General features: G+C 48.3%; 7 protein-coding genes across 7 annotated transcripts; 3 read left to right on the forward strand and 4 right to left on the reverse strand.

Annotated features, from left to right (window-relative positions):
• Positions 1–602: 602 nt before the first annotated feature.
• N7459_000141 (uncharacterized protein) lies at positions 603–1239 on the reverse strand (the record flags this gene model as incomplete). The annotated part of the gene is made up of 3 exons (XM_056939326.1): positions 603–777; positions 843–950; positions 1013–1239. The coding sequence occupies 3 exons, from the start codon at positions 1237–1239 to the stop codon at positions 603–605; spliced, it is 510 nt and encodes a 169-aa protein (XP_056803606.1).
• Positions 1240–1846: 607 nt separating this feature from the next.
• On the reverse strand, positions 1847–2688 carry N7459_000142 (uncharacterized protein; the record flags this gene model as incomplete). The annotated part of the gene is made up of 2 exons (XM_056939327.1): positions 1847–2524; positions 2617–2688. The coding sequence occupies 2 exons, from the start codon at positions 2686–2688 to the stop codon at positions 1847–1849; spliced, it is 750 nt and encodes a 249-aa protein (XP_056803607.1).
• Positions 2689–5471: 2783 nt separating this feature from the next.
• Positions 5472–5911, forward strand: N7459_000143 (uncharacterized protein; the record flags this gene model as incomplete). Its single annotated transcript, XM_056939328.1, has 4 exons — positions 5472–5477; positions 5543–5601; positions 5663–5740; positions 5833–5911. The coding sequence occupies 4 exons, from the start codon at positions 5472–5474 to the stop codon at positions 5909–5911; spliced, it is 222 nt and encodes a 73-aa protein (XP_056803608.1).
• An 887-nt stretch (positions 5912–6798) lies between these two features.
• N7459_000144 (enoyl-CoA hydratase/isomerase family protein) lies at positions 6799–7701 on the forward strand (the record flags this gene model as incomplete). Its single annotated transcript, XM_056939329.1, has 2 exons — positions 6799–6911; positions 6969–7701. The coding sequence occupies 2 exons, from the start codon at positions 6799–6801 to the stop codon at positions 7699–7701; spliced, it is 846 nt and encodes a 281-aa protein (XP_056803609.1).
• Positions 7702–8023: 322 nt separating this feature from the next.
• N7459_000145 (arsenic resistance protein) lies at positions 8024–9346 on the reverse strand (the record flags this gene model as incomplete). Its single annotated transcript, XM_056939330.1, has 4 exons — positions 8024–8674; positions 8745–8831; positions 8888–9030; positions 9085–9346. The coding sequence occupies 4 exons, from the start codon at positions 9344–9346 to the stop codon at positions 8024–8026; spliced, it is 1143 nt and encodes a 380-aa protein (XP_056803610.1).
• Positions 9347–9783: 437 nt separating this feature from the next.
• On the reverse strand, positions 9784–10713 carry N7459_000146 (NADPH-dependent FMN reductase ArsH; the record flags this gene model as incomplete). Its single annotated transcript, XM_056939331.1, has 2 exons — positions 9784–10175; positions 10227–10713. The coding sequence occupies 2 exons, from the start codon at positions 10711–10713 to the stop codon at positions 9784–9786; spliced, it is 879 nt and encodes a 292-aa protein (XP_056803611.1).
• A 1302-nt stretch (positions 10714–12015) lies between these two features.
• N7459_000147 (uncharacterized protein) lies at positions 12016–12768 on the forward strand (the record flags this gene model as incomplete). Its single annotated transcript, XM_056939332.1, has 1 exon — positions 12016–12768. One exon carries the CDS (start codon positions 12016–12018, stop codon positions 12766–12768), a length of 753 nt encoding a protein of 250 aa, XP_056803612.1.
• Positions 12769–13491: the final 723 nt, after the last annotated feature.

Here is a 13491-nt window from a genome sequence, read left to right on the forward strand (position 1 = left end):
GAACTTGACGCATAGTACTGTATATACCACCAAGCTGATTACAACTTGGGCTAGAATTGAACCCAATCGAAACTGTGTAGAATATGAAGGAATACATGCGGGCACACTATCTAGAGCATACTACACGCAAGACACAGCTATATAAGGTTATTGAAAAGGCGTGGGCCCACTAAGTAGAGATTCGCTGCGTCAGTTGGTAAAACGTATGCCAGCTCGCCTACGGGAGGCCATCAACAGAGATAGGGGGTCAATTCGCTGGTAATGGTGATTCAAAGATATATTTTGAGAGCCAGCAGCTCGCAGAGAGAGGCAGGTATGTATCATATATTCCTAGTCATCCCAAATAGGCATGGTTTCGTAGGAAATTTCGCACCAGGGGTAGTACTCAACAAGTGCAGGAGTATTATCACCAAGGAATCGAGCCTCCAGTATAAATGGACGATCCAGGAACGGAGATATTTAGAAACGAGCCGTTTCACGTCTGGTCCGCCGTCGACACTACCTGCCACACGGCTTCAGCACCTTCTTTCACCGAGCGATGGGCATTCTCGCCTCCCATGTCCGTTCGTAGCCACCATGACATCCGTTAGTGATATGCTTCATCAAGGCCAAGGGAGAAAGGGTTTCTTATTCCCTACAAAGGTGAACCCATCTTCCTTATAGGAAAGGGCATACTGGACCGTCAAAGCATTCAGAACTGCCTTGCTAATCTTGTAGGCGGGCATGAACGCAAAATCCGAACGCTGCGCCCAGGTCATCGAGGGATAGATGGTCGAGCTGAGTCCAATCAATATATCGGGAGAAGAGCTTGAAACGGGGAATTCAGTTGTTGTATTCCTCACATATTGATGACCTTCTTCATCCGGCCTTTCTGGAGGAAGGGCAGGTAGCCGCTGATTAAATGATGGACACCGACAGCATTGACGGACAATTGATAGCCCAGACCAGACCTATCAAGTCATCATCAGTGGGAAGGTTCGCTTCTCACCTACGAACTCATCATCGTACGTACATTGCTGCGACATTTTCGTTGGTGGTGGCAGAAACACCCGCACAGTTAATCAGAATATCCAGTCCCTTGCCGTGCACCTCGACCGGGACATGTTCAATAGACTTCAGCACACTGAATTCCTCACATGTGTCAAGGGGAATGAAGATGATAACGGCCTGCTTGGGTGTCTGTTGGATGGCCTCTGTGAGAGCAAGAGAGAGGAAGAGAGGGCCCCTAGGGCTGGGCATAACGCAGTTAGTTGTGTATTTAGTGCTTTTCGATAATATATAACTATAGGGACTATATAGGGGCCTGTTACTTATTTAATTTCCTTTTTTGTTATATTTAGTTAGTTTATACTCTTTTAATCTTGTTTATTTAGTTTGTATACTCATTTGTTCTATTTATATTATTTCTTTCTTTTATATGGACGGAACTAGCTGGTCGATGGTTTAAGTCCGCTTATAGCGTAGGCAGCCACTTTTCTGCTATGGACTGGTTCTGTTAGTACTCCTATATAGCAGCATGTATATAAAGCTAGCTACATTGGGTAAATGAATTGTTAGGACTTAGGCGTGATTCACCTAAGCCTAACGATGCGCGCTACTTATATCGGTCCCGGGCATGCTAGAACATAGAGTTCTAGCATATTTGGTCTTTAGGCCTGTTGGCTAAGTGCGCCCGGGCACTGAGTCGTAACATGAATCCATCATCATCATCATCATTATAATATTATTTATTATATTATATTATGTTTCATTAAAATTTTTATTTATATAGTTAATTATATAGCCGTGATAGGCTTTGAGGGGGGGGGGGGTTACAACATCGAAGGTCAAACAGAGAATTAAAGTCTTAGGAATCATTCACGAAGATCTGCGGCTCCCGCTGTGCTTTCTCAGCTTTTCTCTGTTCAGCCTGGTTCATTTCCTGCTGGTGCCGCTGTGCTTTCTCAGCTTTTCTCTGTTCAGCCTGGTTTATTTCCTGCTGGTGCCGCTGTGCTTTCTCAGCTTTTTTCTGTTCAGCCCGATCAATTTCCTGCTGGTGCCGCTGCGCTTTCTCAGCTTTTCTCTGTTCAGCCTGGTTCATTTCCTGCTGGTGCCGCTGTGCTTTCTCAGCTTTTTTCTGTTCAGCCCGATCAATTTCCTGCTGGTGCCGCTGCGCTTTCTCAGCTTTTTTCTGTTCAGCCCGATCAATTTCCTGCTGGTGCCGCTGTGCTTTCTCAGCTTTTTTCTGTTCAGCCCGATCAATTTCCTGCTGGTGCCGCTGCGATTTCTCAAGTCTTCTCTGTTTAGCGTCATCATTCTGTTTCCTGACTCTAGTTCGCCTTGCTAATTTCTGTGCCTGTGTAATCTCGATGATTTCCACCGTCTTCGAATAATTTTCCAACTTCTTTTCAAACGAGACCTCCTGTAACCTCAGCATTTGCCGGGTGTTCGCTGTAAAGGTCTCTTGTAAGGTGTAGTAGTTGTGCTGGCTATTTTGCGGTTGTTGAGACGGCTGGCGCAATGCTAGTTGCGGGATATCATGGTCCTTAATATCCCAAAACGTATCAAGAAACCGATCCAACTACCACTCGGTTATGATTAGAGGGATGAACAAAAAGATCGAGGTTGCAAACATACTGCGACACCATACGCATTTTCAAATTCCGTCCCTCCTAAACGTCTAGATACGCGTAAGACATTTCTCAACATTTTTGCATATCTAGCGATAGTAACCGCGCTCGCTGGAACACGGTGCACAGCACAATGTCGGATCTGACGGATTCCATGTATATCTGAGCAAAATGCTTCGCGTTCTGTTTCCGATATACAATTGGCTTGGAAACTTTTCTTGTGATGGTAACAAAAGTATTCAGTGATTTTCTCCGAAAGTTGACTCAGTTCTGCTGCCTCGGGGCAAGACCAATGGCAATCTTCGAGCAAGCTTGGAGCTGCGATTCGACATAGTTGATACAAGAAGAACTCAAGTTTAGACTGCCATCGACAAAGTAAATCGTATCTTGTCCGAAAACTATCAAGTATTAGCTTCCTAAAATGTACCGGAGAATTAGGGTTGGTCGGCTTTACCAGTCACCTAGTAGATCAACATCTTCCACAGTGGAATCTTTCAACGCACTCGAGGCCATTCTAAGAGTAGATTGCTTCTCGATCGCGAATATGTTGGGCTTGTGAAGGTAAACGGAGAAATATATTACTTCATGAGAGAACGCGCCAAAGACATCACTTGACTAGTGACGTATGAGACTTTTGGAAATCAGATTCAAGATCGCTCTCAGGTGCCAAGGTTTATAAGTTGAGCATCATGCGTGCCCGAATTCCGGCGTAACCATGATCATAGTGTCCGCGTCAGAACCAAGCTTTTCGGGCTCGTCTCGGCATAGGTCGCGGTGACGTCGGCAATCGAGCGTGGTGGAGGGGTCTCGTCATCAATCACAAAGGATTGGCCTTTGTGCCTAGCTCAGAAAAACCACCGAAGTTGTGCACTCTGGAATTAGCGAAAGGAAGGTATAAAGAATGAAATCCGAAGGTACTCTACTGAAGGATCTGCGAGTCTGATATGTGAAGGAATCCATCACGGTTTGGGTATGTAGGAAAGAAGAACAGATACGTTGATAGATGGTAAGCAATGGCGAGAAACGATTTCAGAATGTCGACAAAAACCAACGCAAGAGACGAAGGGCTTTATATCTCCCGTCAGTCGGATTACGCCTTATCCAGCTTGCAGACTGAGGCAAACTCGTCTATGAACCTCAACACACAAGTTCCCGGCAGAATCGCTCCCAGACAAGACCGTCTGCCAACCATATGTACGATGACCAAGATAAAGAGGGGACTACCGCAGAATCCAGTGGCTTGCTCGTCCATTTGATCCAACAATAGCCCACGATAATTTGTTGCTATTAATGAATGAACCCATGCCTGTACGTCGGCTGTGCCCAGTTTCGTTTTCACTGAGTCAATTGAGCGCCCCAAGCCAATCGTTCCAGCACCCAAGAAGAATGTGAGGCGAGAAGAAGGGAGCCAACATAACGAAGAAATGTTGCAGGGATAAATAGGGTTTGAAGCCATCGAAGCCCTATTTCATCGGTGGTCTGTTTTTGGCTAATTTCAATGCGTGAGTCAATTGGAAGAGAGCTGTCGTCTAACCAGCCTTTGATATAACTCTTCGCTTTGAAGATAATACATGGCGGGAGAGCTTCGCCACACGCGCGCATACACTCAATTGCAGTGACCCATTCGCGATTACCAGCTTGCAAAAGCTTTGCTTTGCCATAGTATTCCGCTCTAGTGACAACGCGTGTAGACGAGATCACCCCCATTGCAAACCCAGTCTCGTCAAAATTAGAAGTGGTTGGAATTGAAACCTGTAAAACATCCGTGGACGATACGATGAAAGAACATGGACGAAGAGAGGTAGTTGACTAGGGAGTAGGAGGAGTGACTATCGGTCAGCGCCTCAGAGGTCATGTGAGACCCCGCATGGCGGAGCTCTGGAAAGCAATGTCTATATCACACACACGGTGTTTCGAAAACAAATGAAGTTGGAGGAATAAGATAGTTCCAGGGGGAATACCTATTCACATATTATATTGTTTGATTCGCGGCTACATGGCCCGTGGACTCGGACTTTGAGAGCTTTACTCTATCCCACACTACCGATATGTCCCCCACGTCCCTTTAGATAAGCTAGTACTAACACAGCCGCGAGATGCGAGATGGACAAAGAACATTCGTCCATTGGAATATGATAGTATTGTTTGTTAAGTTTTGGTTCTCAATGATGATTTGGTCGTATAGCAATTCTAGGACTTAAGAAGAATGGCTGGCTAGCTGACTGTTATAAAGGTGATCGTGCTTAGGTTTTGGACACCGGCGAAAAATGCAGCCTTTAAAAATACACCAGGGGAAACACGCTACTTCGATTTCTGTAAACGGACTGCCTTTTACCATAGACTTTTGAATTAGACGCCCGGGGGCTGCGGGATTTAGGGAAGAGACTATTTGTGGCTAGCGACTAAATCTATGCTATGGTACTGGTCCCTGTGGAAGTGAGCATAGCTACATAGTTCCTTCTTTCGAGCTAGCTGTAAATCCGCTCGGCATAGAAAAGTCCAGCAAAGGTCCTTGACGTGTATCCTGACCGAGAGGACTGCATTCGGTCGATCAGAGCACGTCATCGGTAGACCGGCTCCGGGAGAGGATATGTTTCCCGAGGTCTGGGCTCTGGATGATGAAAATAACTCATATTCAACCCGACTAACTCTGCAGAGACAGCTCAGAATCAACTTTGATGGTGACGTGGTGAACTCGGCTTAGCTGAACTGTGGGGTAGATCACTGAAGAAATGACGCAAGCAGCTTGTACTGATCTTATTTGGAAATCTTGAAGGTATACATGTTCCTTTCTGACCCGAATCTTGAAAGCCATCTTTGATCAGTAAATATTTCTTGCAGAATTGAGGACATCTCGCGAAAATGCTTGTATGTTGACTAAATACTCGACGATCTTTATCGTTCACTGATAATGTATAATGTATTTCGATCAGGCAACCGTTCGCTTCAGAGATTCCGATGCATTCGAGGCGCACAATGAAAGTGTCGTTCAGTAAGTTGATCCAAGGTATTCAAGGTGAATAGAACGGCCTCTTAACAATATTGCAACATAGGATCCTCGCAAACAACGGCTTCCCGAAAGGCAGTTATCCAGCCACCAGAAGATTTCCTCCAATCTATGTTGTTGCAGGGTAAGTATCGAAAGACCTCACGCGACAAAGGGGCAATGTGGAAAGAAAACATCCTTCAAGAACTTGGAATGAGTGACTGATTCAATTATTAGACTACAGGAAGAGTCCCCTGCTGCTCCAGAATTAGGAGAGCTCAATGGAGTGATTGTTGAATTTCACGAAGATGAGTGATTTGGTATGATATCATTTTTCCATGTTTAACTAGTTAGTTAGTTAACTAACTAGTTATTAACTAACTAACTAGTTACTCGCGTCATAACTAGCCTGAATGGAAGGGTTTACCCCGCACTTGATTATGATGCTGTTGTTGGCCCAATTATGGCTTCACATTCACTACGCCAATCCACCGGCTTCTTCTGATCCGTTACCTTCTCGTTCCACGCACTCTCCTAATTGTAGTTGTAAGGGGAATCAGCGAGAATTACTTCTCGACCAAAAGTCGATTGCGACCAAGGCAAGCGATCCCTGCCAAAAATGTAAAGCGGATTAGCTTCAACAACAGTAAGGATGAGGGTTTTCAAAATTGCAAAGGCGTCAAAAAAATTAACTAATGTCCAAAGGTCACCGGGTAAGCAGGGTAAGGAGCAACAAAGCAGGGGAACAAGTAAAGCAGGCAAGCTTTGCCGAGGGACACGTCAGGCTGTTCAGGCGGCTGCAGGAAAGTCGAGTGAAGCGACAAGGAGTTCAGGTGAAGAATGAAGAGTAGGCTAGGACAATAGATAAAAAGAGAAAACAACAAAACAAAACATACAACAGCGAGGATTCGCATGTGGTCACCCACCATACTACTAACTCGCCGGCGTGTGGCTTAAGTACGGCTGAGCGGACGGGAAGCCCTGTTCTCCACACCCTGTGGTCGTATGTACTAGACAGGGCATGGAAAGGGAATATAACAGCCTGTTTCACAGTTACTATCATAGCTAAGCACTGTCGAACTAAAAACAGAAGGCGGTCGAGCCTTATCGTCTCTTATCCGGACCGAGGCATGATGGAGAGCCGAGCTGCCACCGTCTATATAATGAACCGATTCGCAGTGTCGAGTCTAGCACCCCGTCACGATGGCACAGAGTTATTCGTTCGAGTATTTCACCGTGGACTTCCCGGCCGACCACCCCTATGTCGCGCTCGTAGAGATCAACCGCGCAGATAAAATGAACGCCTTCTTCGAAGCGTAAGTCCCCAAGCGCTCCCCCGCGACTCTCTCACCCGAACTCACCATCCTCACCAGCATGTGGCACGAATTGAACCACGTCTTCACCCAGCTCTCTGAAGATCCCGCCGTACGAGCGATCGTCTTCGCCGGCAAAGGTCCCAGAGCCTTTACCACAGGCCTCGACGTCAAAGCCGCCTCGCAGGGCGCATTTGCCGAGGACGCCGTCGTCGACCCAGCCCGCAAGGCGACCTGGTGGCGCCGACATATCGCCGGGTTCCAGGATTGCATCAGCTCGCTGGAGCGGTGCGAGAAGCCCGTGATTGCGGTGCTGCATGGCTTCACGCTCGGGCTGGGCATCGACCTCGCGACGGCGGCGGACGTGCGGCTCTGCTCGCGGGATGTGCAGCTCGCGGTCAAAGAAGTAGATATCGGGCTTGCGGCGGACATCGGCACGCTGAACCGGCTTCCGAAGGTCGTCGGGTCGTACGGGTGGGTGAAGGAGGTGGCGCTGACGGCGCGCGTGTTTGGCGCGGACGAGGCGCTGCGTGTTGGGTTGGTCAATTCGGTCCATGCGGATCGCGAAGCGACCGTCGCTGCGGCGTTGAAGCTTGCGGCACTGATGGCGAGCAAGAGCCCTGTCGCTGTGCAGGGCACTAAGGAGATTCTGAATTGGTCGCGCGATCACTCGGTGCAGGATGCGCTGCGATACACGGGGGTGTGGAATAGTGCTTCGCTGCAGACGAAGGATGTCCCTATGGCACTCTTGTCTGGGATGCAGAAGCGGACTCCGACGTTTGAGAAGTTGTAGATGGGTACAGGTATATATTTACTGTCTATACCTGGGCCTGTATGTCTCTACTATATATTCCAGACCACGCATTCATGAGCGGCGATGATATTCTGCGTGTTTAACTTTACATCAGAAAGATCTGTCACAATGGAGCGAGTTTGCCGATCAGAATACATCACTTCAAGATGTATTAATGCGATAAATGCGATTAATGCGATTCTCAAATTCATCTCCACGCTGACAATGAGAATGATCTCAGACTACTTCCTTTTCCCAGTGATATCGAATTCACAACCCCCATTCCCAACCTGCTCACTTCCATTCATGTATTGCAGTATCCTCAATCCTTCCATCCCATTCGCTTCGCTATAAACTTCACAGCGTAAACTAGACCCAGCAGGACCGGGACCTCCACCAGAGGTCCAACGGTGGAAGCAAGAGCCTGGTTACTATTCGCCCCAAACATTGCAACCGCAACTGCAATAGCCAGCTCAAAGTTATTGCTGGCAGCGGTAAAACTCTGCGTGGCCGCCAGCTTGTAACCAAACCCGAGTCTGTATGCGAGGAGCAGCGTGGTAAAGAAGACGATGATAAAATAGACAATCAGCGGCGCGGCCACCCGGATCACCGAGACAATCTGATGAACGACATGACGGCCCTGCGACGCAAATAGCACCAAGATAGTGAATAACAGACCGATCAGAGACCACGGACTGATCCATTTCAGAAACACGCGGTCGTACCATTCAGCAGAGATTACGTTTCGCAGCGCAAAGCGCGTGAGGATCGCGGCGCCAAGGGGAATTCCAAGAAAGACCGCCACACTTTGCGCCGCGGTGGCATACTCGAAATTCACGTCGTCGCCGCTGATCACACGGATGAAGAAGACCCCCATGGGGGCAAAGAGGATCATTTGGAGCATCGAGTTGAGGGCAACGAGAATGGCACAGTATTCGCCATCGCCCCCTGCCAGCCCCGTCCAAATCAAGACCTGAGAATCCGTCCATTGTCAGCAAATGACGATCACGCACGGCTTCGATCCTTTCGCGACATAAACTAACCATTGCAATGCATCGGGCGAGCCCGACTATGATGAGTCCCTGTCGCAACTCCGGCTCATCGGGCAAGAAGGCCCAGGCCAGTGCCAGCTAGATGAACGTTAGCAAACAGCCAAGTCGACTCGAAAAGCGAGAGCAAAACTAACCATCAGGAATGGACAGATAATCCAGTTCAAAACTACACTGAATGCCATCTGGATCCAAATCTGCCGCGTTCGGAAGACGTGATGCAAAGATTCATAGCGGATTTTGCAGAGGATCGGGTACATCATGACGAGCAGACCGACCGCTATGCAAGAACCATTGTGAGTCTCGGAATGTGTTCACCAGCAAGGAGTCTTACCAATAGGAATCGATACTCCGACAAAGGTTCCTCTTTGTAGTGCAGGGCCCGTGTTTGGCACGAAGTTGCCCAGGATGATCCCGATTGCCATGGCGAGGAAAATCCAGACCGCGAGGAATCGGTCCAGGAGCCCGAGACTCTTGAATGCTGATTCTTTTTGATGTTCATCTGGGGTAGGGATATCGTGTGCTTTCTCAACGTCGCAGGGTGATTTGCTTAAATTGTCAGTGGGACTGGAGTGGCGAGCGGGTATAGTGGCCATGTTGAATCGCGGAAAGGGAGACCATAGAGAGACCAGCAAGCTAGCTGGTGTCCAAGAAAGTAGGAAATAAGAATTTGGCAGGATAGAATAGCTTTCAAGACTCCGGATCGATATTGCCTCCCACCTCGGGCAAATACTGCCAGTCACGCTGAATTCTTCCAGCGTTGAGCATCTCGATGTCACTGGCGGACGTTGGTTGGTCGAATGGCTGGCGGCCAACATGATTGGACGAACAACGGGGTCAGCTTGGATAGACAGAGGACAGGCCAATCAGATCGCAGAAGTGACACACATAGTTTGATGATCTGAATGATTTTCTCACATAGTCTTGTATGATGCATTGTCTTCTCTCAACCGAACCTCACTGGCATGCAACTTCTATATCATCTCTATATCTTCATCATCTACCATAGTTTCTATGTACAATTCTTGGCAATTCATGCGCCAGTCTGCGCTTTTTTCTCTTTCAGCCTTTTTTCCTCCCTTTCACTGAAACGGTCCCCAAATAGCTCGATGTGAGGCCGCATCAGGATGGTGTACTTGACAAATTCCTCCACGCAGTCTACCAGCCGATCTCGATTGCTGCTAGCAACGAGTCGTTGATCATGAGGTTGGCCTTCATCTGGAAAATGGGTGTAGGCCCTCGGAATAGACGACTGGTTCGGAATGGTAAACATGCGCATCCATCGACCGAGAATGCGCAAAGAGTTGACCGCGTTGAAGGATTGCGAGCCCCCACACACTTGCGCAATGGCAAGCGTCCGGCCTTGCGTCGGACGAACACTCCCAGTGACGAGAGGAATCCAATCAATCTGGTTCTTAAACACTGCTGTCTAGTTCCGAAGATTAGCCAACGGCGAGTAGACGGGCGGAGAAAGACTTGCCAGATTTCCGTGCTGTTCGGGTGAAATCCAGACGTGCCCGTCACTCCATTGACTGAGGGCTCGAAGTTCCTGGACTTTTGGATGGCCGTGGTCGCTATCATTCTTCACCGGGAGGCCTTCGGGGTCGAAAACGCGCACGTCGCAACCGAGTCGGAAAAGTATGCGCGAGGCTTCGTAGGCCACCAGCCGAGAATATGATCTTCGTCGGAGACTGCCATACAGCACGAGTACTTTAAGTCGACTGTTTGTTGCTCGGAGATTCTCCTCGGCCATATTCATGACCGCAGTTAACTCTAGCTTGCTGATCCAATCCTCGGTGGGATCATTGTTCAAGACAAACGGTCGATACTTCTGGCGAATACCAGGGTCGTCTTCATTTGTGGGCAAGGCCAAAGAGTGATGGGCCGAAGTATGTGAGCTTTTCGACGCAGCTTTGGCTTGGAGGGCGCTGGGCGCGAGCTGTTGAGGGATCGCGCAGGACATATGGGAGTATTGATGGCGTCGCAGGGTTAGCCTCGACGTTGAGGTCAATATGTGTCTCACGCAGAACGACATCAACAAGCGACTGATAGCAGAGTGCTTGAAGTACCAAAAAAAAACGTAAGTCTAATGAGTGGAAGCCATTGAAATAGTTGAAATTGCAGAGTGGAAGATCCCGATGTCACCGGTGGGTCCTGATTGGACGGCAAAGGGAAGAGCCTGAGAGACTACAGAGTGGCGTTGGAGTGGTGGTGAAGCTCTGGGTAATTACTGAGTGCCCGCTTAACCAGATGTCAAGTCCCTGGAGTCGGTCTAAAGTTTGATCTAGAGTTGCTGCAGGTCGTGTGGAAGAACAGGAGGAATGCGAGCACATACAGAGGATAAAAACATACCCGAGTCACTCTCATCACGACTATGGTGACGAATCCTTGGTTGCCAACATGGATGTTCTATTACGACCTAAACCATTCATCCTCCGGAAGCTGTTGAGCTGGATGTCTATCACTAGAATCAACCTTCATAATCTTTAGGATGGACCCTTTTGTCTTCCCTCGAGCTTCCCATAATTTGCATACGGATATTTAGTGTATCAAGGTGAGGGATCCCCCGAAAGAACTGGCACTGTTTGGTAAGAATTTCTAATGCATATTCATCATGATCAGCGGAGATATCCGGCTTAAACATGGAGAAATTACACCGTATATTGAAGTGATAATCTAAGAATAAGAACGGAGGTTAGAAACAGACGTGAGAATATAGCGATAGGAGCGTGTCTTGTATATATACCATGGTACCAAGTAACTATATATCACTAGAACATTCCAGCCAATTCCAAGTTGGGCATATAGGTGCCCCGATCAAACCACCGTCTTTTGCATACCTGGAAGTCGCAGGAACAGTACATCCAAGGTCTGCAAGCTGCACATCAGTGAAGCGTATACTCCCAGTCTTGGTTTGGTAGTTTACGAGAACGTTGTTAGGCTTTATATCTATTATAATGGAAGTCAAGTCAGAGTCAAGCTTCAAAGTCAACTTATAGATTCGGTCATACTAACCAGTGTACACAAAACCATGTCTGTGTAGCACATAAAATGCCTGAAGGAACCGCTTAGCAACGTATCTGATTTCTTCTTTGCTGAGATTCTTGGTGGCCGAACTAGAGCTTGGGAGAGGATGACGTCGTTGATTAGAAGCGGCTCTATTCCAAGGTTCCTAATCTGGGTAAACCCGTCATTCTCTTTGCTTTCCCTTACCCTTTTCCTTTCGTCTACCTCTTACTAGAGCGGGCTCCTCACGAGAATCATCATGGCACCTCCCTCAAGACCGAGTGACTTCGATGCTCGATTCCTCCGTCGCCTGGTAGGGACGAAGGTTACTACCTTTGACGACATCGACCCTCCACAAGAGCTATCCGCCGTTTCTCCCTCTGCGTCTGGTATCTCTACACCTGTGGCCTCGCTTACTCCGGCCTCGCATACTACGGCCTCACACGCTACTGCCCGTCCTACTACGGCATCATCCGCTACCGCACCTAGCGTTCCCTTCCCTGGCTCGCCGCCCCCGGGGGTCTGCCGCTCGTGGATCATCACGGAAAAGCTTTCTGAGAGAGCAGTCCACCTCACAAAGGAAGATGTCGAAAAGGGCGTTGGGACTCCAATGACAGTTGGTAAATTCATGTGCCACCTAGAGGAAGATCCGACGCAGATAGCCTTTATGCGAATGTATTATCAGATTCCTATCACAGGGACTGAGGATGCTGATCTGGCGACACTAGCCCAGCAAATCCGTCCTCCTGGGGTGTGTGGTGAACGAGAAGCGTTTAAGCTGTTGCGAAGCCGAGGATGTAGCGCCGTTCCACGTTTCCTTGGTTACAACGAAAGTACGCAAGGGGAACATGATCTTGTTCCTGGTGGCTATATCAAGTATGTTGTATGGGAAAAGGTCCCTGGGGAGTCCCTTACAGAGGAATTCTTCTGGAGCTTAGACCGCCCTATACGTGATGACATCCGTGCTAAGTTTCGTGCTGCCTTCGAGTCGGTTGTCGCAAACCCAGGATAGGAAATGGAATGAATGCTAATAGGATCGACAGAGAGATACTACGTTGCGGTGTAGTACCGCAGATATCAAGAATCTCCAAGATCATCTATGATCAGTCGACGGGCAATGTGTACGTCAAGCATACCTACCACAAATGCCGAGAAGATCAACTAACGAATACAGTCGCATCTCGGGGTTTCGAATGGGATGACCAGTCCGTGATAAACTTCAATGGTTAGATACCCGGTATGTTGCGTACAGACTGGCTAAACGACCTAAAGAGTGGGACTGGCATCGTCACCCGGAGAACTGGGAGTTATAAACTTTCAGTAATTCAATCAGCATCGGATTAAATCTAACATGCTGCTGTCGAGTCGAACTCTTGCTACTTCTCTACCGGCACCTGAGTGCGTACGGCGTAAGGGCTGGGCAGTGAGAGATTAGCTTGAAGACTGAGAGTCAAAAAGGGAGAGACTGAAGACAATGTAAAGAAGGAGCGCGTTTCTAAACACGAGGACACGATAGACGTGACCCTAACGAGACCAGGTTGGACGCGATCTTTCGCGGGACGATTGGCAAACCGTTGGCAAACATGGGTTTCCAGCATCTGGCATATCATGACCCGCAAATCGACGCAGAACATGCAACATGTTGTCCTGCAGTAACAACGATACGTAGTAGGAGTCTCCAAATGGACTTGAAAACGATGTCTATGCAGCATACACAATGCCTGGAAGGCCCGTT

The sequence above is a fragment of the Penicillium hispanicum genome, assembly GCF_028827665.1.
Source record: "Penicillium hispanicum strain IBT 35686 chromosome Unknown utg000001l_segment0_segment0, whole genome shotgun sequence".
NCBI lineage: Eukaryota > Fungi > Ascomycota > Eurotiomycetes > Eurotiales > Aspergillaceae > Penicillium > Penicillium hispanicum.